The following is a 27,112-nucleotide window of genomic DNA, read 5'->3' as shown; positions in this document are numbered from 1 at the left end:
CGGTACATAATTGTTATTAAACGCCAAGTCGGAACTTAGTTTAAATACGTATATTTATTTAATGGTAGAAAAACATGTTCGTGTACATAGACGTGAATGAGGAATTATGAAGTCATACTGCGCATTGTAATGTGCAAGGTATACCCAGATGAATTTTTTAATACTGTGATATGTCACGCTATTTGTAATTGATATCAGGTCATCTCTTAAGTTAACATGTTTGCAATTTATATGTGTTGAAGTTTGAGAATTCACATTCTTTTGCACAATTTGAGAGCAGTCCATTCAATGTGACATTATTTAAAGCCAACTATCCAGGGGGTTTTTGCATTTGAAGGCATGTTCGTTGTAACAAGAAATATTACGAATGTATGCTTCAGATCGGTTACTTCACAATAAGCAGGGACCTATACAAACAATTTTTAAAATGCTCAAAGAGTATCAACCAATAAAAATTGTATCTTATTGCAGGGACCTAATTTTATACTCTTTGAGCATTATAAAAATTATTTATTTACTGCAACCTTATCATTATTCAAATAATTTAAACATGTCAGTCACAAAATAAAAACATACATTTTAAACTTAACGGTCATCAATGCGTTGTATTAGCATGATACGAAGGCAGTCAAAGGAATTCGTTATTCGATCAGGATTGTTGATAGCTGTTGAACTTTACTAGTGTGCAATTTCTGTTGTAGTCTCTAGCTGTGAATTGCGGAAATTTGAGAACAGACACAACAAGATTATACTTGTGAATGACTCCATGCACTTTCATGTTACCCACAGACATCTAGTTTTACTTGCTTAAACTATGTTTTAGTATTTTGTAAACCTTCCGCGCGAGACAAGTTTTGAGCTCTGTACGTCGGAAAAAATATTTTGATAGCATATTAAATATACCACGAAAACATAATCTTTGATTTTACTGTTGTTGTTTTTTTCTTTCTTTTCTTGTATATTTAACTTCCGGAACAAAATGTTTGACAATGCCCGTGCAAGTGTTATTTAACTGTTTCCGTACATGATTTCTTCCTTCTTTTAACATGGCATGACTGAGCTTTGACAAAAAAAAAGAAATTTTCGAAACGGTTTTAGCTTTTTCTCCTGTCTGAACTGGTGACAGGGGTTATATGGAATCAGCCATGCAAATTCAAGACTCGAAAATGAGCACGTTGTCAAAAATAATATTGACTTTATTAACGTGGCTTTTCTCAAATAGAGAACTATGAGGCAGATTGTACCTTTGGTACCTGGGGCCAAAGGAATCGAAAGCAAAGAAAACAATACTGCATATTATTTAAACTACATGTATAACATGCACTTTAAGATGACAGTAACATGAAAAGTAGCTGCTGGGCTGTACAAGTGATCCGAAAGTATTTGAAGGATTCAACCGCAAGATATGGTTGCACAGAGATATGTTTACGATTGTATTTCATAGCATGACTTAATGAGTATGATCTAACAAAATTGTGAATACAAAATAACTTAACAATAAGCATGTATGCTATGCAGCAAATATATGTCACTACTAAAATATCCACTTCGCTTAAGTGCTATTATACCCATACGGTATGGCATTCTGAAAATGGTAAAATTATTTTTGACAAGTGCATGGAGAATTTCTGAAATGGAATTCGTCCATCAAATCTATGTTGACTCCAAACTGAAAACGGCATTTAAAGTGAAATTTAATTTAAAAAAATAACTTGCTTAAACGTCTTTACATTAAATTGTCAGGTTGATATTATGCTCTTTTATATGATTTTTTTTATTGTTCTAGCCAGTAAATGATGTTATAAACGATTTGCCTTAATGACGTACCATATTTACATTTACATTTATTTTCAACGATTTTGTAAATGTAATAAATAGTTGCATACTTAAGTGTTTTAGTAATACCGGTAGATTGTTTTCATTATACTACTTCTTCTAATATATTAACTTTCCGTATTTCAGACCTGACGAACAGTCCCAAATGGTGTGCGCCACATAAAAAAACGTTTTAACATGGAGTTTAATTTTCTGCGTAAAGTCATTTCATTCCTAACCGACCCGATCCGAAATTTCACGGATTTTTATCCGCCAACCCGACCCGAATACAGTTTTTGACTATTTTTTAAGCCCCCAACCGGAGGCATATAGTTTTTGCACTGTCCGTCGGTCGGTCGGTCGATCTGTCCGTCCGTTACACTGTTTTGTCCGCTCTCTAATTAAAGAACTTATCATCTGATCTTCATCAAACTTGGTCAGAGGTTGTATCTAGATAATGTCTAAGCCAAGTTCGAACATGGGCCATGCCGGGCAAAAAACTAGGTCACGGCAATTAGTGCGTTTCAAACATTCAGCATGGTGCCCGCTCTCTAATTCAAGTAGTTTTCAGCCGATCTTCCCCAAACTTGATTAGAAGTTGTATCTAGATAAAGTCTTTAGACGTTGTGATCTGTGTTTTAAATGTTAAAATCAATATAGAATTACTTTAATTTTATGTCTGTATGAAAGAAAAAAACAACACGGAAGTGTAATATGTTGGAAATAAGCAAAAATTATTAATATTGTAGAATTTTACAGATCACAAAAAGGTTTAACATTGCCACTATGTATTAAATCTATGGATAGATGGGAATTTGTTGTTAGAGTTATATGTTATACAAAGAACTCTTAGCAATGGGGAGATATAAAGATTAATAAACATTAATTAATAGGGAAGGATTTGCATGTACACATGCAATTATATAGAAATATAACAAAAAATTGTATTTGGTAATTGTAATTTAGTTTTTAATTTATATTTTGTATTGTAATTGGTATGTATTCGTAAATGTTGAACACTTGCAGACAGGGAATATAGCCGTAATGCTCCAACATAAGACCCTGTCTGTATGGAACTTAAGGAGTATTGGGCTATGAAGAAGAAACGTCCCCCCTCAGAGTGGCGTTAAGACAATATTTAAAAGAAAGTCAATAGTAATATTTGTATATTACAGTTAATTACTTACTTGTCGCCAAAAAACGGTTACCTTTATAGGGCCACGTAAGAATTACAAGGTAAAACATTGTATTTTACAGTTAAAAATTAAACAAAACAAAGATGTTTCTATATAAAAATAAATTATGTACATTATGTACAAAGCTGCAAGCATTTATTAATAGGTAAAATACATGATGCCACCCTGGGGGTTTAAAGAAGGAGTTTGGAAGTGTAAGCTGGTGTGAGCCAGCAGGGGTAGTACAACTGGGAAGGGTACAAGGGAGGTAATTGTGGAGGTGAAGTTTTATGATGGTTGTGTCCCCTGGACCAGATGGAGTGCACGGTAAATGGAAATTACAAGTGGAGAATGATGGATATAAATTTAAGACAATATGATGTTGTTATACTGAAATAATCCAGTAAAATGGAATTGGTTAAAAAGATACCAAGTCATACTAAGATGCAGGAAAAAACCCACAAGATGCCCTAATCTAACCTATAATACTTAATATATATATAGGGGATGAAACAGGGTAAAAAATGGTACAAAAGTACCTCAATTGCTATATAAGCAAAGTAACAATTTTAACAGAAGTTAAGGAAAACAAACAAACAATAAAGTAAAAGTGTACAGTATATACTATAACACTTAATATAGCAATTTTAAAATAATTATAGTACCAAAGAGTTACAACAGGGGCCATGCCAGACCAAAAACTAGATCACGGGGTCAAAAACTAGGTCAGAGGGTCACTTATTGCGTTTTAAACATTCAGCATGGTGTCCGCTCTCTAGTTTAAGTAGTTTTCATCCGATCTTCACCAAACTTGGTCAGAAGTTGTATCTAGATGATCTCTTGACCAAGTTCAAACGTGGGCCATGTCGTGCCAAATACTATGTCACTTATTGCGTTTTAAACATTCAGCATAGTGTCCGCTCTCTATTTCAAGTAGTTTTCATTCGATCATCACCAAAAATGCAAAGAATTGGCATAAAAAACATCTTCAAACTGCAGCAGATGACATAGATTAAATATGTTACAAACAACAAAATTTTAATAATGAACACCTGTTATGCAGCAAACTAATAGTTTAATAAAATAAATGCGATGCATATCTCAAAAACATTTACACAGCTATGCTTTTATGTAGTGACAGTTGGGGGTATCCGTGTCGTGTGGACACATTTCTTGTTGAGCCTTTATTATAACATTTGTTATAGTGTATTTTATGTTTTATATCATACACTTATAAATGCACAACTGAATTTATCATAAAACCACCAACCATCGAATATACATTAATATTTAAATGGAAAAAATAAACATAAGGCACACTTCTCTTGATCACTGTTAACGCGACATCTACTGTAAGTTTGGTCTGCAAACTGTGAAATAGACGAGCATTGAACACCAGATCACGTGACTAACAAAATGGCCGTTACGATTTTGTTTGGACTTGCATAAAGTCATTTAAATCGAAAATTTATCCAGTTGCGCACGTTTTTTTGTTTGCAAGTATGATTTTTCATTATTGTTTTAATGAATTGTAATTTAAAATGTACTATTGGAGCATTGAATTTGTGGTTTGATTTATTATAATGCTTGTTGAGTATTTTCGCAGTCTTTGTCCACAGGCAGCAGTATCATAAATTAGCCCCCCCCCCCCCCGGGACCCTACACCCCCCCCCCCCCCCCCCCGAGCTTACCCCAGGGGTTCCAGATTGTTAAATGTACACCTATTGTGTATGGTTTGACTTTTCAACAACGAATATTGACAAAAATATACAGTTTGAAAAAATAACCCTCGTATAGGTATTATATATCGTACGATTACCGTAAGTCGACCATGACCTAATTTCGACCACTTTGTTTACATTAAGAACGCGGCCATTTGGATGACGTCACACGCAAGCGCTCCGAGTAATTCGATAAAGTGACATAACTACGCTTATAAACAAAAACAAATAAAAACAAAACGAGGAAAAAACAGGTAAAATTGCATTTCAAAATAAAAAATTTAACTAAAATTACACAAATTTAACTATATCCCATACATTTTATTGGTCCTATTTATTAAATTCCCACAAAAATTGAAATGTAAAGCCGACGATCTTACTTTCATTGACAGCGCTTCATATCGGAAATAGTAGTAAATCGTAGTAAATTTAAGGCAAAGCTTTTTTTATTAAATTGGTTTTCAGACCTTTTCTTAATGGTGATTTTTTTTTACTTGTTTTATTTTAAGGCTTATCCAAAACGACTTTTGTAAAATGGGCACAGTGTGACAATAGAGCCTGCAACCACTGGGTACACCTGTCATTTTGTACAGAAATTAAAGTCATCAGAAGAGGTGCAACATTTATGTGCCCATGCTGTGCTAAAGAAGAGTGAAAATTGTTTTTAAGAAAAGTGAAGGAAACTTGTTCAATTGTATTTATAAAATATTGAAAACATATTTAATATATATTTACTGTTTTAGTTCTTGTTAAAATTGTTCAAAGAAGCGAAGTTTTAAGTTAAGTGGGCCTAATCCATTACCACTAGAGTGCTGTCCCTTTCCCAGATGTGACGTATCGACTTAAGGTAAACAACGCGCGAAGTTAATGTTCTTGTAGTGTGTAAGGAACTATCGGCTTTGCGTAGTAAAACATGCTGTAAATAATCATTTTGACATTGATTTAACGAGAATTAAATAAATCTCTGAAGGTAAATAGTATATTGCTGCATTTTGTTGCATAAATTCAGAAATTCTTTTACTTATTTCCTTAACCGGTCGACTTATGGTAATTGGAGGATATACACAAGGTATGAAACGCACTATATGCCTATTGCTGAAAGATTGTGGAACACTGGACGTGACCTTTTTCATCGAAAACACATGTTCCCATGCAGTTGCAGACAAAATCCAACTGGATTCGTTAAAAGACAGTAAAAGCAACGAGATTACACTACTAACTGATCTCATGCTCGGCTAATAACTTATAACAACTTATAATAACTATTAACTGCTGCCTGTGTCTTTGTCAAGGTTGTCACTTGTGAAGTAAAAGTTCTGAAACTAACGAGGTTCAAATGTGTACGCACTAAGATGACATCACCATTCCAACAAAAAATAAGTCGGGAAAACACAAGTTATGTTTCCCTGTCTTAAAAAAAATTAACTCAGGCAGGGCTCGAGATTAACTTTTGAAGCCACTTGTCCAGTTGGACAAGTAGACCATAATTTCACTTGTCCTGACCAAAAAGGAACTTGTCCTGACCATTATATCTTATTCTGCTCAGTACTTTGCAAAATAATGAAATAATACAAAATGCTCAAATCATAAAGACTTGGATCGTTCAAAATACATGTAAACATAATTGTAGGCAATTTCAATACAAAAAGAAATGACTAGAATAACAGGAAAACTCAAGATTATTGATTTTTAAACATTTTACAAAGCCATAATACCTGACAAAAACTTGTGTGTTGCCAACATCAAACAGAAAATGTTAAAAGTGATGTATATGTACAGTACTTAACTGATATTTAAAAAAAAAAATCATTCTATACATAGAGAGGACGTCACTACGTTAATTGTCTGTAAGATCGGTGTGTACCGGTATCGTAAAATGCATATTCTTTACAAGGGGGAATATTCTTATTATCTTGGCAAAGAAAAAAAATTTAAGGGTTGCTTCCCTTGTGAACAGTACAGTGTAGTACATGTATCACATGGAACTATCGGAATATCTCAAGCTTCGACGATTAAACATATACAAAATATACTCGGAAAAGTTTAGTGATATCTCCACAGAAATAATGGCTTTAAAGGCATTTTTTTAAGTTATACAATTATAATGACCACTTGTCCGTCGGACTAGCAAATTCTTTGTTTACTTGTCCGGACTTACAATTTGGTTGTCCCGGACAGTCGGACTACCTTTAATGTCGAGCCCTGACTCAGGGAAAGACAAAATATGAGTCTGTTTTCACGAGTTAATTTTTGTTTGGACTCGAGAAAACAGATGTTCTGTTTTCCCTGAGTTAATTTTTTTTGGAGATGGGAAAATGCAACATATTAATTGCTTAAACTTATATTGTTCATTTTTAAACACACAGAATTGCATAATTAAGGAGAGCATTTGACTTTGATGTCTGAAATTTATCAAATACATTTACATCTTAAAACTGTTTACTCTCTTTACATCTCAGGTATACCCAAAACAGCATGTCAAACCATGGAGAATGGAAGGACTGGGTGGGCGAACTATTTGAGCCTGCATTTGGTGCCACCATAGAGGACCTAGTGGCGGGTGAAGATGAGCCTAAAAACAAACCTCGAGTCAAGCACATGTCGGTACATGACCCTGAAGCCATCAGAAAGGTACACTTGGGTTCTTGTCTTGTATGTTACATAGTTTTTTGTTTGAATTAGTTTGGGGGCTAACAATTATTGTTAGTTGTTTATATTATTTCTACAGCAATCAACATGTAATCATCATAAAATCAAAGCAAATTTATAAGAAAGTGGGAACAATAATAATAGAAAGTGAGTATATTAATACCCTTTTCACTTACAATGTAAGTACAATGTAAGTACAGAATTCCTTTAAAAAAACAATTTAAGAAAACTTGCCATAGAGTTCATTCATCACACAGACCTTTGAAACATCCATCTGCCCAGTAAAAGCCTTAAGTTAGTGAGTCTTTTTCTTTTTTATTGAGTTAGGGATTGTTTTTTTCAGATGTTTGGGAAATCTGTCAGACATGCATATGCGTTACCAGTAAACTTTTCATATTTTTGTCAGGCATTGTGTCTAAAATTGCATATCAGCTTAGTCCAACCGTTAACTTCTTGTCCCATTTATCTGATTTGTATGACACGTTTCGAGGAGTCTGTTCTGTGTATTTGTGTCAGGTTTATGAAAGGGTTCACATGATGGCAATTCTAGACGAGGAGATGAGAGCGCAGAAAAAAGAGCCACCTGGTGCACAAAAACAACAGCAACAGCTGCAGCAGCAAAAACAACAGCGACCAATTGGTAACAGTATTTAATATTTATAATAAATGAGTTGATTTTGAGATTTGTGGTTAAAGGAAATGACCAGTATTGTGCAAAAATGGGTCTTATATTATAAGTTTAGACAGGTGTTAGGTTGTTATTAGTTCTGGGCTCAGGGCAACAGATAAGATTTTAGGTCAATTAAGTTTTCACTGCAAGCTTTTTCTAACAATTTGCTTTTTCCCTCAAAACTATTTGTCAATTAGTTTTTATACAATTTGATCAAAATGTACATATATTTCTGGATCAGATTAGCGCTTCATTTTTAATTATTGATAATTCTCAGCAACTCTTATTCCAATTAAGTCATTATAAATTTAAAGTGACAATGACACAATGGTTGTTTGTAATAATTAGTTTTAATTGTATATTAACAAATGGATGATGGAGTCATTCAGTTTAAACCAGTTTCAACACTCCTGCCTTTCAGTCTCAGTGCACACTCACATTGCCAAACCCTCTCCATCAATGACCAGCCAGCGGAAATCACGATGTTGTGAGTTTTTGAGACACGGAAACGCAGCGGTGTTTTGAGCCGAATATTTCAGAATCTGTCACCACCTGCACTATTAAATGTGATAGTATACTCTTCACAATGTCTTTTCCTGACGGTTTGGGTCTTGTAACGAATTGTAAAACATTTGGCGCGCACACGTTTATGAAAGTTTCCTAACCCGACCATGTTTAACAGAGAACCTTTTCCCGAACTTATTTCGGCGGAAGTAACTTTTTATATTAACACCAGCCCAAAACGGTGTCTATTAAAGAACTAACTGAAAATATTACGGCAACACTAAAGGTTACAATACACTAATTATAATTAAACGCGGTACGACGAAAAAAAGAACAACTAAAACGATGAAGAATCGTTTTCTATTCGTTTTCTATTTTCATAATCGTTTTCTGTATGTTTGATTTTAAATTTCAATTCGTTTTCTGTCAAATACAAATCGTAAAAACGATAAAACGAACCTTATCTGTTGCCCTGTGGGCTAAGTGTGGCTCAGAGTATGGTAAGTTAAGTCATTTTTAGCTCATCTATTTTTTGAAAAAAAAATATGAGCTATTGTCATCTCGTCGGCGTCTGCGTCGGCGTCCGGTTAAGTTTTGCGTTTAGGTCCACTTTTCTCAGAAAGTATCAATGCTATTGCATTCAAACTTGGTACACTTACTTACTATCATTAGGGGACTGGGCAGGCAAAGTTAGATAACTCTGGCGTGCATTTTGACAGAATTATGTGCCCTTTTTATACTTAGAAAATTGAAAATTTTGGTTAAGTTTTGTGTTTAGGTCCATTTTATTCCTTAAGTATCAAAGCTATTGCTTTCATACTTGCAACACTTACTAACTATCATAAGGGGACTGTGCAGGCAAAGTTATGTAACTCTGACTGGCATTTTGACAGAATTATGTGCCCTTTTTATACTTATAAATAGAAAATTTGGTTAAGTTTTGTGTTTAGGTCCACTTTATTCCTACAGTATCAAAGCTATTGCTTTCATACTTGCAACACTTATTAACTAATATAAGGGGACTGTGCAGGCAAAGTGATGTAACTCTGACTGGCATTTGGACAGAATTATGGGCCCTTTATACTTAGAAAATTGTAAATTTGGTTAAGTTTTGTGTTTTGGTCCACTGTACCCCTAAAGTATCATAGATATTGCTTTCATACTTGGAACACTGGCAAACTATCATAAGGGGACAGTAAAAGGACAAGTTGCATAACTCTGGTTGTCATTTTTACAGAATTATGGCCCTTTGTTGACTTAGTAACTTTGAATATATGGTTAAATTTTGTGTTTCGATCCACTTTACTTCTAAAGTATCAAGGCTATTGCTTTCAAACTTCAAATACTTTCATGCTTTCATGAGGTTACTGTACCTGGCAAGTTGAATTTTACCTTGACCTTTGAATGACCTTGACTCTCAAGGTTAAATTATTAAATTTTGCTAAAACTGCCATAACTTCTTTATTTATGATTAGATTTGATTGATACTTTGACAAAACAATTCTTACCTGACATACCACAATAGACTCCACCCAAACCATCCCCCACGCCCCCCCCCCAATTTTTTATTTTTTTTTAGGATCATCTCACAAATGACCACCACACCCTCACACTATACCCCCCCCACCCCATCCCCCCCAAATTATTTTTTTGGAAACGGTTAAAAAATACAAATAATTATTTTTATTATTTTATTTTTGAAATACCGTCCAACCATCGCACCCAAGAATCCCCCCCCCCCCCAACCCCCTCCCCCCCCCCCCCACCCCCGAATTTTTTTTTTTTGCATTTTTTTTCCGCATTTTGGGAAGATATTGTAATAAATGACCACACCTCCACACTATACACCCCTCTTCACTCCACCCCTCCCTCCTTTGTGATTGAAATTGAGAGTCCCTTCACTTTTAAAAAGAAAATAGATGAGATGTCTGCACCCGCAAGGCGGTGCTTTTGTTAATAATGCCCCCGGTAGGGTGGCATATAGCAGATGGACTGTCCGTCAGTCAGTATGTCAGTCAGTCTGTCCGTCCGAAAAAACTTTAACATTGGCCATAACTTTTTTACTATTGAAGATAGCAACTTGATATTTGGCATGCATGTGTATCTCATGGAGCTGAACCTTTTGAGTGGTGAAAGGTCAAGGTCATCCTTCAAGGTCAAATGTCAAATATATGGCGTTTGTCTGTCCAAAAACTTAAACATTGGCCATAACTTTTTCAAAATTTAAGATAGCAACTTGATATTTGGCATGCATGTGTATCTCATGAAGCTGCACATTTTGAGTGGTGAAAGGTGAAGGTCAAGGTCATCCTTCAAGGTCAAATGTCAAATATATGGCGTCTGTCCGTCCCAAAACTTTAACATTGGCCATAACTTTTTCAATATTGAAGATAGCAACTTGATATTTGGCATGCATGTGTATATCATGAAGCTGTACATTTTGAGTGGTGGAAGTTCAAGGTCAAGGTCATCCTTCAAAGTTAAAGGTTAAAAATAAAATAAAATTCAAATCGGCATTCTCATGAAGCTGCACATTTTGAGTGGTGGAAGTTCAAGGTCAAGGTCATCCTTCAAGGTCAAAGGTCAAAAAAACGAAAACAATTTTTTTTTCTTCAAAGCGGCGCAATAGGTGGCATTGTGTTTCTGACAAACACATCTCTTGTTCATCTATTGATGCTCTGGGTTAAACCAAACAATTAATGTGGTCATCCCTGATAATATGATAATAATAACTTATAATAATTAATAAGATATAGACATAATAATTTTATATGATGATGATATGACTTTATGTTAACACGACACACACAATCTATGCTAAGGATCATGTTTTGTTTTCACATTATCTTCAAATTAATTTAATTTAAATTGTTATTTTGCATGTTTTGATATGAAAATGTGTGTTTTTTATTTTATTTTTATGTATTGATTTATCACTAAATCATTGATACGTGACGCTGGCTGAATCTAGCTATGGGTGAACTTCAAATTACACATGCTATAAAAAGTGATCCTTAGCAAATTTTGAGTAGTATATTTGGCCATACCCATAAAATTCATTTACTGCCCTTGTTTTGTGATAACGATATGTGGTTATGTTTCTTCAGAGGTAAAAGCTCCTGAATCAGGTACATTGGCATCCATTGCATCTCCTTCTGTAGCAGAGGAGTCCTCTTGCATTTGGGATTCAGCAGAAATTGGCGTTCTTCGACAGGCATATAGAAAACTAAAGGAAGACAGTATAGAATCTATGGTACATGTGAGAGAAACCATGAAACGGAATGAAGATTTAGAGAAACATGTGGTAGAACAAAAACATATAATTGCTTCACAAAAGGTGAAGCTATCGGAAGCGAAGATTGCCAATAAAAGATTGAAAATTCATGTGGATAGTTTGACTGAAGAGGTTAAGTATTTGACAGCAAAGACTGGTGCAATGGAGGAAGTGATTAGGGAAGTCAAAACTGAACATTCTGATATGGTTAAGGAAATGCATGAGAACAGAGTGACGACAGATAAGGAGAGAATGGAGCGGGAGAGGATCAAGTTAAAGTTGGACTTGTTGAAACGAGAAGCGTTAGCAGAAAAACTAGCTGCGGAAGACAAAATTAGGACTCAGTGTAGAAAGGCTATACATGATCTCAAGGAAGAAGTGAAGAAATTGGAGAAAGAACTGATGGAGGAGAAAGAAAAGAGACTGGTTACAGAGAAGGGGTTGAAGCATTTGAGAAATCATTTCTCCAGCCTCTCTGTTCAAGATATTATGCCTCACAATGCGGTGGATAGAGATCAGATAGGTTTCATTCAATATTGAAATAAGCATTTCATGTTTTTCATGTATATTTATTTATGGATTTGTACTGTTTCAATATATCTTAACTAATTATCTACACATTTGTTGTTTTCATGCAAATCCCTTCCAGAAAAAGTGTATTTAATATGCATTTAATGCAGATGCATTGTTACTTTTTTTTTCTGCCTTAAATGTGGATGAAATTGGCATTTAATACACTTGAAAATGCAGAAAAAACTCACTTTTAACAGAATAAGATTGTTTTTCTTCATTTTTTTCCTACAATTATACACTAAAGTGCATTGCAAATTTATTACTCTTTTTGAAAAAGACACTTTTGCCTACAATGAATTTGCTCAAGTCCATTTTAAATGTGCTATAAGTATATTTTTAAGAGCATAGACAAGTTGACTTGCTAGAGTTATCAAACTTTAAATAATAACCATCAGGAATATGGGAAAATTAAAATCTTGGGTGAAATAGCAGGACACTGTACGCTGCTGTCTGTATGCAGCTTCTCTGGACTTCTCACATTATGTGCACACATCTTGTTGTATCAAATGAGCTGTGCTCTGTGAAAAGGGAGTTTCATGCATGTGCGTAAAGTGTCGTCTCAGATCAGCCCGCACAGGCTTATCAAGGATGACACTTTCTGCATCAACTGGAGTTTTGCAAAGAAGAGACTTTCTGTAAACGAAAAATACCATAAAAGTGGAAAGTGTCGTTACTGATTAGCCTGTACAAACTGCACAGGCAAATCTGGGACGAAACTGTACGCACATGCATAAAACTCCCTTTTCACAGAGCACGGTCCAGATATAAGGCAAATGAAAATATGCACGCAAACATTTATTATACGTGTTTTATAACTAATTTATCTGTTGATTAAGCCATTTAATTTAACTGTCATCAGACTGTTATGGCTTTTAACCCGCTTCACTTAGGCAACACTTGGTATCTCTTTTGATAATATATCTTTCTTTACTGATTACGTTAAAAACTGGTTCCTATTTATAAAAAGTTAATTTTCTCTTCAGGGATAAAAGCCATTTAGCAATTATCACAACCAAGTCTATTCTGAGTATTTTCCATATCTTATGTCTGTCTGCAGCATTTTGGCTAATTTCATTTGGATCTATGTTTAAAAGAATAATATGTGTCTTGTTCTGAGAAAATTGGGCGTAATGCATGTGCGTAAAGTGTCGTCCCAGATTAGCCTGTGCAGTCCACACAGGCTTATCAGGGACGACACTTTCCGCTTTTATGGTATTTTAAGTGGCAAGAAAGTCCATCCTTGCCAAAAATCATGTTTAGTGGACAAGGCCTTGCCATACGCACACAATTTTTTACCCCTGTGACCTTGATCTTGAAATTAGGGTCCGCTTTTAGGTTTCGAAATCTGCGTTTAGGTTTCGAAAAATGCTCATAACTTCTACATGTATGTCCCTTGAGATATAACCTTCATATTTGGTATTCATGTGTATATGGACAAGGCCTTTCCATACAAACAAAAATTTTTACCCCTGTGACCTTGAAATTAGGGTCCGCGTTTAGGTTTCGAAATCTGCGTTTAGGTTTCAAAAAATGCTTATAACTTCTCTCAAAGCGTTTATAGGGGGCATATGTCATCCTATGGTGACAGCTCTTTTTAATTCAAATTTGTTAAATAATACTGACTTATCTCTAAATAGATAACAGGCTTCCATAATAATAAATAACGGAAAGGCATGAGTAAGTCTTTATAAATTGGCCGTTTTTTAACCGGAACCTATTGAAATTGGATGTAGTGTAACTCACCTGGCTGGATAGTTTGGTGCAGTTTTATCCCCTATCTGCAGTTTTATAGCCCATATGAGAAACAGTGATATTTTTAAAACGTTTTTCGCTCGTTACTTGAAGTATATACTGTTTGAAGATTGAAACGCGAATATTCAGTTAATGTATAGATACAATTGATCTTCCAATTAGTTATTCATGTTTTTTTACTTACCTTCAATGAAACCTATCAACACTATCCCGAATATTTGTTAATTATGCACCCCTTCGAAGAAGAGGGGGTATATTGTTTTGCTGGATGTCGGTCGGTCTGTCAGTAGATGGTCTGTCAGCAGACCACTTCGATTCCGATCAATAACTTGTGAACAGAGGGACTGATTGGCTTGATACTACATTGGCCTTAGACAGTAGATGACCCCTATTGAAAGTGGGAGCACTAAATCAAAGGTCAAGGTCATTGTCACAATAAGCGTGGAAATTGTTTCTGATAAATAACTTGTTAACCAATTAACTGATTGGCTTGATACATGTACTTCCCATGTGCATTTGCCTCGGTCAGTAGATGAACCCTATTGAATTTGGGGTCACTAGGTCAAGGTCACTGTCAAAATAAGTGTGAAAATCGTTTCCGATCAATAACTCATCAACAAATGACTGATTGGCTTGATACTTATCATGAGCATTGGCCTAAGACAGTAGATGACCCCTATGAAATTAGGGTCACTAGGTCAAAGGTCAAGGTCACAACAAGCATGAAAATCATTTCTGATCAATACCTCATCAACAAATTGACCAATTGGCTTGATGCTTCACATGTGCATTGGTCTTGGACAGTAGATGACTAAGTCAAGGTCATCACAATAAGTGTAAAAAAAAATCATCAGTTTCTGATTAAAAACTTGTGAACCAATTAACAGATAGGCTTGATACTTATCATGTGCCTTTGACAGTAGATAACCCCTATTGAAATTTGGGTTACTAGGTCAAAGGTTAAGGTCACTCACTATTAGTGTGAAAATTGTTCCCTATCAATAACTCATCAATGAATTAACCGATTGGCTTGCTTCTTCACATTTGCATTGGCCTTGGACAGTAGATGACCCCGTCTGAAACTGGGGTCACTAGTTCAAGGCCCTGTTTGGAAGGGGCATATGTCTCTGAACGCAGAACTCTTGTCCATTAAGTCGTCATATTTTCTTCGTGTGTCGTTGCATCTTTTAATGTAATGTAGTCATGACTTTTTTTACACTTCCCTGTTTTTTTCATTTCATTCAAGTAAGAAGGCAGTTGTTATATGTATTCTCTCACCTTGTGACATAACAGTATATGCTTATTGTTTATTCTTATGATAATAATTTAAGTACAGATAGATTTAATAATAGGGAAATATTTTAATAACATGTTTGAGTATGTAACGTTGCTGTATGTTGCGGGTATTTAGGAATTAACATAACAGATGTCAGTTCGGATAGGACATGTAATGAAGTTTGAAAAATTGATTATGGAAGTATGGTTTCATTTCTCCGATATAGTTCAATTATCTGGAACATATGTTGATTTGTCTTAAGTCATTGATTAACAATTCGGCTCGTACATAACAAGCCCCAATTCAGATATGGTATATAATGAAATTTAAATAATTGAAATATCCAATTTCCCAATGTACATAACAAATGTAAGTTCGGATTGAGTGTGTATCTTATGGGTATCGGGGTTTACGTAATCGATTATAGAAGTGTTAGGTTTCATATTACCAATCTAGATTGTCCATAGAGAGCATCTGTTTGTATGATCAAGTATGCAAATGAAATGAGGTCTCCTGTTCCCAAAGTGATAATTGTATATTGCACTCTTCTGCTGTGACATGTGGTAGGTGTATAAGCGATCCATCCAATCAACAAGGGTTATTCGAAGGGGTGGGTTTAGAAAATAGGGGTAAGAGAACAGTTAACCAACCAAGAATGAGATAGGAAATATCTACATTTTATGTTCATGTACCTTGGAATAAAATGCTGTGCTTTGTTGTAAGAAGGAATGCGAGAGTCCTAGTTTGACAATTGAGTAGAGCAGTCATGCTTTCTTGACGAGGCGGCCAATTGGCTGCCGCGCTGTAAAATTGTACTTCATGAACATTAGAAGCGTTGTGTTAGAAATTATTTAACAGAAATAAATCTTGATGAAAACAGAAATGAACTTTGGTTGTTACTGTGTGTTTTCCACGAACGATGCGTAATTACGTGACAACCTTGACGCTATTTGTGTTGAGTGAGAAGTCTTTTGTTATGATCATAGTCAATGGTTCGTTGCTCAGCATTAGAAGTAGACTTCATTTAAGAAAGAAGTTATTGCGATTATAAAATCGCTTCAATTTATTTATCAAACATTCAAGTATTTTGTATTGAACGTAAGCATGTGCTAATGGTGAGCTTTTGTGATCGCTTTTTGTCTGTCGTGCTGCAATTGGCGTCCACATTTGCCATGTTAACACATCAGAGGCGACATTTATTGTTCGATCTTCATGAAATTTGGTCAGAAAATGTATGCCAATGAAATCTTGATTTAGACAAACATGACAAAATATTATTTTATTGTTGAAAGGTTTGCTATTGTCTTGCTTTAAAATTTGAACTTATACCAAGTGTTCGTGCGTGTGGGCGTTAAAGAGTTTATTTGAAGGTCATCATTGAGTCTTCACAACTACCTTATGTGCTGAACAAATAAAGTGGAAAAAATGGTTTAAAAACAGCACTGTTTCTTCGCAGTACAGTATCCGTTATGAAAATATAGAACATTAAAACACGTTGCTAAATTGAATGTATAAACAAGGGCTGTTTGTAAAACATGCATGCCCCCATATGGGCTGTCAGTTGTAGTGGCAGCCATTGTGTGAATACGTTTTTTGTCACTGTGACCTTGACCTTTGACCTAAAGTAAGATATCATCCGGAAACCATTGTACTCTTTCGAGTCACTGTGGCCTTGACCTTTGACCTAGTGACCTGAAAATCAATATATCAATAATGTGGGGTGTGGTAATTTATAAGATGTTTAAAAAAAAAAATTTTTTTTTTTGGGGGGGGGGGGTTTGAAGGGGAGTGAGAGGGGGTATAATGTGGGGTGTGGTAATTTATTAGATGTTTAAAAAAAATAAAAATAAAAAAATTGGGGGGGGGGTAGGGGGAGTGACAGGGGGGTATAATGTGGGGTGTGGTAAGTTATTATATGTTAAAAAAAAATTGGGGGGGGGGGGTAGGGGGGGTGGGGGATGAGAGGGGGGTATAATGTGGGGTGTGGTAATTTATTAAATGATGTTTAAAAAATAATTTGGAGGGGGTGAGGTTGGGGGGGGGGAAATATAGGTTGGGGTGATGTTGGTAAACAAGTATGCAAAATATAAAAGCAAAATGTCAAGGGACAATGATAAAAATAACAAATGATCTCACACTGACATGAACAAATATCCTCTATTTATTAAACATGTAATTTAAACTTATTGCATTTGTTTCCCTTGTATATAAGAAAGATATAATAGTGTATTACCTCCCCTGTTCTGCTTATATTTATATTAATCAACAAAATTAAACATAAAAACAATATTTAATATACAAAATATACAAAAAAATCTCATATTCTGATAATATTTTTACTGATCCACTTTATTTTACTCAAATGATGATGTTTCATTGGACTGATAATTATAGATTTAGGATTACAGACCAGTTGCTTCAGTTATATTGTTCAGAGTTCGCCCTGTTGGCCGCGTATGCGTTCTTAAGTTATCATCCAAAACCATTTTACTATTTCTGGTCATCGTGACCTTGACCTTTGACCTAGTGACCTCAAAATCAATAGGGGTCATCTGCGAGTCATGATCAATTTACCTATGAAGTTTCATGATCCTAGGCCCAAGCGTTCTTGAGTTATCATCCGGAAACCACCTGGTGGACGGACCGACCGACAGACAGACCGACCGACATGTGCAAAGCAATATACCCCCTATTCTTCGAAGGGGGGCATAAAAAGTTCTTTCCAAAATTGGTTGGCTCCTTAACGTTCGTCAACTTGTATTTGCATAATTAATTTGCAATATTGGAGCCTAAAACAGACATTGACCAGGCGTTGGTTAAAACGCTATCAACAGTTTGTATCTGTTATGATTTCTTGCAAGAGGTAATTCAATTTAAAGAAATAACCAAACTTCGAGTAGTTACTTCCTTTGGTTGTATTCCGTTACTGTATGAGGCTGCAAATAACGGCCACAATGTTGTTGGTTCTCAATAAAGAATAAATAACAATCATAAATATTTATTCCGCTTTGTTTCGATATAACATCGCATTTTTTAAATCCGCATAGAGCGATGCAAAACTAAAACCACATATTAAATAATAAATTTAAGTTCAATTTGTTATACTAACCACCTTGTTTAAATAATAATGGGGAACCCTAATGCCTAATGAACGAAACGTTTATGGTTAGCGGTTACAATACTTAATGCAAAATAGTTCGAAAACATTTTAGGGAAAACAGGATTCTTAATTCACATGCGTAAGTAACGCCCGATAACAGCCTGTTCAGAACTCGCAGGTTAATCAATGACGTCACTTTTTGTTTTGACAAAACCAGTGCATGCGGAAGGTGTCGTCTGTATGGTTAACCTGCGCGGACTGCAAAGGCTGTCAACATTGATTCGATTATACGCATGCGCATTAAGTCAGGTGTTTCCACGTGGCATTTCCCATCTTTTCCTCATTTACGGCGAAGTGCCGGTCAGTTTGGGCTGGTCGAAGCATCCGAGCAGGTCCACTCTCATGCAGGGGTACTTGCTCGAACTGTAGCTGACCGGATGGAAGCGGACAAAGCGAGCGATGACGAACTCTGGCAAGTAGTCTGTGGCCCGGCTTGTACTTGTTGAGCCGGAAAACGTCTGAAAGTACATAGAATTCGCTCAACCTAAGGCAAGAAATACGTTGTTTTTACCAACATCTTCAAAATATAGTATTGAGGTCGGCCAAATTGTGTTGTTTTTAGCTCACCTGTCACGAAGTGACATGGTGAGCTTATGTGACTGAGTGATGTCCGACGTCCGTTGTGCGTGCGTGCGTGTGTCCGTCAACAATTCGTTTGTGTAGACAGTAGAGTTCACAGTTTTCATCCAATTTTTATAAATTTGGTCAGAATGTTTATCTTGATGAAATCTGGGTTGGGATTGTATTTGGGTCATCTGGGGTCAAAAACAAGGTCACTAGGTCAAATAAAAGAAAAACCTTGTGTAGACAATAGAGGTCACAGTTTTCATCCAATCTTTATGAAATTTTGTCAGAATGTTTATCTTGATAAAATCTGGGTTGGGATTGTATTTGGGTCATCTAGGGTCAAAAACTAGGTCTCTAGGTCAAAGAAAAACCTTGTGTAGACATTAGAGGTCATAGTTTTCATCTGATCTTAATGAGATATGGTCAGAATGTTTATCCTGATAATAACTGATTTTGAATCGTATATGGGTCATCTGGGGTTAAAAATTAGGTCACCGGGCCAATGCTAGTAAAACCAGTTTTCATCACGCCTTAATGAAATTTTGTCAGAATGTATTAATTAATGAAATCTGGCTTGGGATTGTATATGGGCTAATATAATTTAAGTTGATGTGACAAGGTTAGTCAGGTGAGCGATTCAGGGCCACCATGGTCCTCTTGTTTAGTATGCACGCATTATTGTCCACAATTATGTAACGCTACTTAAGCAAATGTGTTACTATAAGTAATTTTCAAAGTAAACATAGGGCTCTCTTTGTGTGTCTTCCTTTGCTTTGCAATCTGCAATAGCAAAAAAAACACGTGAATGCTATTGACTCGTAGATACTTGGAGCCTATGTTTGGAAAAATGGGCTTAATGCATGTGCGGAAAGTGTCATCTCAGACTTTCCACTTACAAGTATGGACTTTTAATGAAAATCCAGTTTATGCGGAGAGTGTCGTCCCGGATTAGACTGAGCGGACTAAACATACTGATCCGGGACGACACTTAAATCACACGCATTAAGCCCTGTTTTACCAAAAAGAGGCTAATTATGTTGCTTGCTCATGCGGCACTTACAAACTTGCCGCCCGCTGTAGGTGAGCTAGTCGATGTCCGCGGCGCGGTTGTAGTGGAAGTGGCAAAGGCAGTGGCGTTTTGCGTTGCGTTCTGGTTCTCGACATACCGGAAGTTGTTGCCGTCGGTGCTGTAGGAAATGTAGTAACTTCCGGTGTAGTAGTCGTTGCTGTAGCTTTGAATAATGGCCCCAAAGATTCGCGCCTCCCGCCCTAACAGACAACACATATAATCGTGTATATTAAATGTGCTTTTTTTCTATATTTTCACTCATATTGCGTGTTGCTACTGATGTTTTTGGAACACAAGCGAAACTACATTTTTATGTTTATAAATATAGGTGTTTGGTTCAAACAATTTGAAAAAGCTTTCAGTATTAAAAACTAGCTTCATGTTTGTATAGTGTATACATGTACATTGTAATTAGCAATATAAACTTCCGTAGTTTATTTAAAGTTGAAACACGTTTTTCTGGTCAGAATTGAACGAGCATATGCATGCACTACAATCGCAACGATAAAACATTACGAGTGTTGTATTATTGTACTTAGAATCGGACGAGCTAAAAGATAAGCGACTGGTTCTTAACATGACACTCTTACCGAGGTCAATCTGCAGCCAGGCGTACGAATTGGCGCCGCACCATCCCCGGCCACCACCGCCGCTGCTCCCAAGCCGCCCCTCGGTGGCGGTGAAGTTCTCTTGGGTGAGGTAAGCCGACATCATCGCTTCCGGTACGACGCTCGTGTCGTTGATTTGGAGGCTATTGGATCGACACGCTGAATGCAAACGAAAACATGGTGAACAACTGTAGTTTTACCTGGAGAGACCACTGATTTTATGGCAAGACAGAGCCTGTGCCCAAAGGGCCAATATGCTGTTATTTCACGCTTTATGAAGACCGCATTTTAAAATGAATTGCCAATCATTTGTATTAAAAATGGATGTTTTAATAAACATACATATTTTGTACGTTGATCATACGACTTAATTCTCGTATAAATCTCATACGTTTTTTTTTTAAATTTTCATCGACTTCGGCTGACCTTCATTGTTGGTGAATTGTGAAATAGAAGTTATTCAATCTCAAGTGTTGCATAGCAACATTTTTAGCCACAATTCAATGACATTTTAACCACGCATGCCCAAAGGAGGGTTTCCAAACGTCACAAAGTTAAGATTCATACATTTGTTAGTTTTGAAACAAGAAACCGTCGGAGACGGGTGATGCTCCCCTAAGGTTTTTTTTGTCACAATATTGCAATATATATTCAGATAAAAGGAAACGTCTTGAGTGCACAGAAGTTGGGGGGACAATAATTTTTTTATAGAAAATTTCAAAGGGCCAGAACTCTGTGAAAAATCATCCGACCAGAACCCGCAGATAATATGCACATCTCTTGGTATTGAAGCTTCCCATAAAGTTTCATTGAATTCCGGTCATTAGTTACTGAGAAATAGCCCGGACAAAAATTGCACTATACGTACAGTTAATGAAAAATTTCAAAGGGCCATAACTCTGTGAAAAATCATCCGACCAGAACCCGCTGATAATCTGCACATCTCCTCTTGGTAGTGAAGCTTCCCATAAAGTTGCATTGAATTCCGGGCATTAGTTGCTGAGAAATAGTCCGGACAAAAATTGTGCGCGGACGGACAGACAGACGCACACACGGACAGACGAAGCGGCGACTATATGCTCCCCCCAAAAAAAATAAATTGGGGGGGGGGGGGCTTAATAAAGCAGAACCTAATCAGAAATAGGTCGTCAGAACTCACATAACTCGCAATTCATTCCGCTGAACGATAGATCGCAGATGCATTTGTACGGGATGTCACCTGATTGGTCAATACAGAAGCCGCCATTTTGACATGGGTCCGTAGGCAAACACTGATTTCTCTCTGAAACATCGCACATTAAATAAACAACTTAACAATAGAATCATAGTTGGTAAATTCATCGTTTGTAAAACACAGAGGATTGTATAAATATTTATTTAGAATATTTCCTGCAGAAATTCCTTTAAGCAAACAGCGCAGACATAGATCATACGCCGCATCATGCGGCGTCTCATCTGGATCAACGCCGTTTTGCCAATGACTTTTTTCTGGACGCTAGACATAAATGGGTTAAGCAGGCGTTTCCAAATATTGCTCGGGACATACTGAAATTTACGTAGTCCGCTAATTTACAGCCTTTGCATAAACAAACACATTTCACACTATTGAATGCGGAATTCATATCCAGTGCCATATTTTTTTTCAGTTGAAAAACATGAACTCCAATATTGTAGTAAGAATGTTTGTATGTTTGTTATAAATGTGTTATTTAATACGTAGTATTTAATTATATGAGGTGCGAGATATATAAAATAAATAACCTATTATTTGCATCCGAAATACGGCGTCTGCGTGCTTTTCATTTACGTTGATTGCCCGGATGGTGAAACTATAAATAGCATCAACGTCTGGTACCTGGCCGACAATGTAGCCGTCGCCACGGATGGTCAGGCCTGGTGGCATCGTGCCGGCAACCAGCTTGTAGTACATTGTGTTGTTTTCAGCATCCTGCAATGCATTTTATCATACTTTATGTTTATTTATAAATTGCATTTGCTAATGAAATTTTTTGCAGCGTTGTGATATTGTCATCAGCGCTGTGAAATTGTCACCAAGGCCGTGAAATTGTCATCAGAGTTGTGATATTTCATCAAGACTATGTTTCATAATTTATATATGTAGTAATCAATTGTGGATAGCATTTCTTTTAAAATTAATAGTTTCGGGTGAAAAGAATTTGTAAATGTCTTAATAGTGAACTTGTCTTCAACTGGATACAGCAATTGTTTAAACGTAACCGTGAGGACACTGGAAGAGCAGCGCGAGAAATGATATATCACCTATCCGATAAATTAAAGAAAATCAAAGAACTGAAGCAAGTAATACAAGACTGTTGACGATGAAACGAAAATTAATTGCATCTTCTTGTCGAATTATCCTGAAAATCAGATGAAATAACATAAATAACGAACAGTGTATCTATCAAAGGTGTGTTGTAGCCTTATTAATATTTTTTTTCACCCAATTCCTTTTCTCAAAATCGCTCTATTATAAAAACAATCGATATCGCAAACAGCGTATATACGTTCGTATGTAGTACATCTCATTAAGTTTGTTAGTAAACAAAATTCTTCCAACATGAAAAGTACATGTTATAAATTTTGCAACTAAAAGATATGGCAAAATGAAACATAGTTTTTAACTAAACACGTTTCTAGTAATTATGATTATCTTTACGATAAAAGCATGTGTACGTACGATTGCCTCCAGTTTCACGGAGACCGTATCCCCTCCAAACGCCGTCTTGTAGAATCCAGTCGGCGAGTGAGCCCGCCACACGGGTGGGAGACCGTTGATCACCTAGCAGATGTGTGCAGTAAAATAATGTTTGATTATCAGCCAAATGTGGAGTTCTGGGGTCCGTTTCATCAACGATCGTACGACAAAATTGGAATACGACACATATTTCAAAGACGCATTTTAACTAAACACCAAATAATAATACTATTATTTTTCCGTATATCTATTCAATTCATTGTTTTCTCACATATGGTTTATATTTTGAATGCATATTGCTGAACAGCTTTTATATTTTCAGTCTCCAAAATTAGGTCGTAAAGTAAGATTGTCGTACGATCTTTGATGAAACGGCCCCCTGATAAGAAACAAAAAAGCGTTTTCGGCATGACATGCCTTGTTGTTTTTTAATGATTTTTTCTTTGACACGCAAAGTCGTTTATTACTGATTTCGGAAACCAAAGGGGATTGCGTCTGTCATTTCCCGATGTTGATGGGTCATACCACGAAATCAAGGAAATAAATGTCCAACGAATAATTATGATTCGGAGTCCGGAGATAGCCGACGTATCACGATTGGATAGAGATACCCGACGTATCACGATTGCTTACATTCGGAGTCCGGAGATAGCCGATGTATCACGATTGGTTAGATTTGCTGTCTGGAGATAGCCGATGTATCACGATTGTTCAACCCACGAAATCATCGAAAAGTGCACCATGCGTTCCTCACACACAATCGCCCCATGCGTACTTCACACTCAAGCGCCACATGCGTACCTCACACACCAGCGCCACATGCGTACCTCACACACAAGCGCCACATGCGTACCTCACACACAAGCGACTCATGCTAACCTCACACAAAAGCGCCACGTGCGTACTTCACACACAAGTGCCCATGCGTACTTCACACACAAGTGCCCATGCGTACTTCACACACAAGCGCCCCATGCGTACATCACACACAAGCGCCCCATGCGTACCTCACATACCAGCGCCACATGCGTACCTCACACACAAGCGCCCCATGCTTATTTAAAGACCAGCGCCCCATGCCTACTTTTAAACACAAGCGCCCCATGCGTACCTCACACACAAGCGCCCTATGCGTACTTTTAAACACCAGCGCCCATGCGTATTTTTAAACACCAGCGCCACATGCGTACCTCACACACAAGCGCCCCATGCGTACTTTTTAACACCAGCGGCCCATGCGTACTTTTTAACACCAGTGCCCAATGAGTACCTCACACACAATCACCCACTGCGAACCTCACACACGAGCGCCTCATGTGTACCTCACACCTAAACGCCCAATCCGTACATCAAAAACACAAGCGCTCGATGTGTATCTCACACACATGAGCCCCAAGCGTACCTAACATGCAAGCGATCCATGCGAACCCCACACCCAACCTCCCAATACATATCTCACACTCTAGTGCCCCATGCGTACCTCATATTCAAGCGCCCTATGCGTACATCACACACAAGCTCATGCAAACCTCATACCTTACCACCTCATACGTATCTCACACACAAGCGCTCCATGAGTATCTCACACACAAGCGCCCAATGCGTACCTTACATTAAATTGCCCCATGCGTATCTCACAAACCAAGCACACCATGCGTATATCGTACACACAATCGCCTACGGCGTATCTCGCACACACAATCGCCTACTTCGTACATCACACACCCAAGCGCCCCATGCGTATCTTACACATCCAAGCGCCCCATGCGTACATCACACACACAATCGCCCACTGCGTATCTCACACACACAATCCCCCACTGCGCTGCGTATCTCGCACACACAAGCGCCCCATGCGCACATCACACACCCAAGCGCCCCATGCGTACATCACACACACAATCGCCCACTGCGTACATCACACACACAAGCGCCCTATGCGTACATGACACACACAATCGCCCATTGCGTATCTCACACACCCAAGCGCCCCATGCGTGCATGACACACACATTCGCCCACTGCGTATCTCACACACCCAAGCGCCACATGCTTACATCACACACACAATCGCCAACTGTGTATCTCACACACCCAAGCGCCCCATGCGTACATCACACACACAATCGCCCACTGCGTATCTCACACAACGAAGCGCCCCATGCGTACATGTCACACACAATCGCCTTCTGCGTATCTCACACACCCAAGCGCCCCATGCGTACATCACACACAATCACCCACTGCGTATCTCACACACTCAAGCGCCCCATGCGTACATCACACACCCAAGCGCATCATGCGTAAATCGCACACACAATCACCCACTGCGTATATCACACACACAATCGCCCACTGCGCATCTCACACACACAAGCGCCCACTGCGTACCTTGATGAGGTGGAGCAGGTCCTCGCCGTCGAAGAACACGGAGCCCCCGGGACCCGGTATCAAGTACACGCTGGCGTCCGCGCCTGACTGGAGGGGTAGGGTATGAAATATAGAGAGATTATTTATTATTTCATAGAAATAACGTCATTTCAAACACAAACTAATTATATCGTCTCCACAAGTTACTTAGTCGTTTCCAAAACTTACACATTCTTTTCTTCCAGTTAGATACGTTGTTACCACGGCCTTCCAACTAGCTAGCCATGTCGTTACATGACTTTGTAATTTTAAGAGACGAGATTCTTATTCATGTTTACGACTTAAATAAAATAAAATGAAAAAAAACAACAACATATTCCTACGTATTGTGCTATGTACTAGAAGAGTTTAAACAATCGACGAACTGCTTTTACAAATGGATCGTGTTTCAATCCGCTGATTTGTACGAATAAGTATTTTTCGTACCAGACGTTGTTTTATTTTTCATTTAGAAGTACCTGCATAGTAATATTTCCATTTGCGTCTGTTTCAATCGAGATATCCGGATAGTGGATTTGCAGAATACTACAACAAATAAGACTTTTTTATTCAATATTTTGTAAACGTTAAGTATTTATTCCAAGTGTATTTTGCTGTTATTGTCATTTGCTTTTAATTTTTACTAAAACGTACCCGTTGTTAAATTTTACCTTCAAAATGTATGCATGTGTATCTAGACTATGAACATCAATTTATTCATTTTTTTTATTAAATGAAATATTTATTATAAGGAGACGCCATTTGTTAAATACTCTCGGCGTTCGATACTGTAGAAGCAAAGCACACTGACGGAGTTTGTTTGTATTCTTTTGGGCCACACAACTGATTTGAAACATTCTTAAAGAGCTGAAATAATTTTATGGTTATTAATGATTGAGCTATTATGATGTTTACCAGAATAACAGTTATATTGAACATACCCTCCCAAATCGCAAAATCCGGATCCAAGAACTGAAAGCAACAAAACAAACCGAAGCGCCGACATTTTGAACAATTCTTCCAAACTAATATTACGGAAATTACCGAATCTTCACGATGATTTGTGAATTTTCGAAACTAGAACATTGAGTTCCAATATGGTGTCATTGTTTCCAGGGTGAATGATTGATAGGACCGCGTATTAAAAATACAAAGTTTGGGCGCAAAGTAGTTC

At 37.1% G+C, this 27,112-nt stretch overlaps 2 protein-coding genes across 3 annotated transcripts; one reads left to right on the top strand and one right to left on the bottom strand.

Annotated features, from left to right (window-relative positions):
• The first annotated feature begins 34 nt into the window (after positions 1-34).
• On the top strand, positions 35-12,424 carry LOC127835422 (probable inactive protein kinase DDB_G0270444). Of its 2 annotated transcripts, none has more exons than XM_052361848.1 (4): positions 35-138; positions 7,171-7,342; positions 7,877-8,000; positions 11,642-12,424. In XM_052361848.1, the coding sequence occupies exons 2-4, from the start codon at positions 7,187-7,189 to the stop codon at positions 12,346-12,348; spliced, it is 987 nt and encodes a 328-aa protein (XP_052217808.1). In that variant the 5' UTR covers positions 35-138; positions 7,171-7,186; the 3' UTR covers positions 12,349-12,424. The 2 variants fall into 2 exon arrangements, with proteins under 2 accessions (XP_052217808.1, XP_052217807.1); XM_052361847.1 differs by lacking the exon at positions 35-138 and adding an exon at positions 4,378-4,490.
• Positions 12,425-18,391: 5,967 nt separating this feature from the next.
• On the bottom strand, positions 18,392-27,042 carry LOC127835223 (uncharacterized). Its single transcript, XM_052361545.1, has 9 exons — positions 26,880-27,042; positions 26,418-26,484; positions 25,921-26,007; positions 23,512-23,613; positions 22,575-22,761; positions 21,973-22,095; positions 20,796-20,972; positions 20,197-20,405; positions 18,392-19,027 (listed from the first exon to the last, which is right to left on the bottom strand). Exons 1-9 carry the CDS (start codon positions 26,942-26,944, stop codon positions 18,854-18,856), a joined length of 1,191 nt encoding a protein of 396 aa, XP_052217505.1. The 5' UTR covers positions 26,945-27,042; the 3' UTR covers positions 18,392-18,853.
• Positions 27,043-27,112: the final 70 nt, after the last annotated feature.

The sequence above is a fragment of the Dreissena polymorpha genome, chromosome 6 (assembly GCF_020536995.1).
Source record: "Dreissena polymorpha isolate Duluth1 chromosome 6, UMN_Dpol_1.0, whole genome shotgun sequence".
Lineage (NCBI taxonomy): Eukaryota > Metazoa > Mollusca > Bivalvia > Myida > Dreissenidae > Dreissena > Dreissena polymorpha.
Note: the sequence above shows the minus strand (reverse complement) of the source record. Positions and strands in the feature narration are given on the sequence as shown.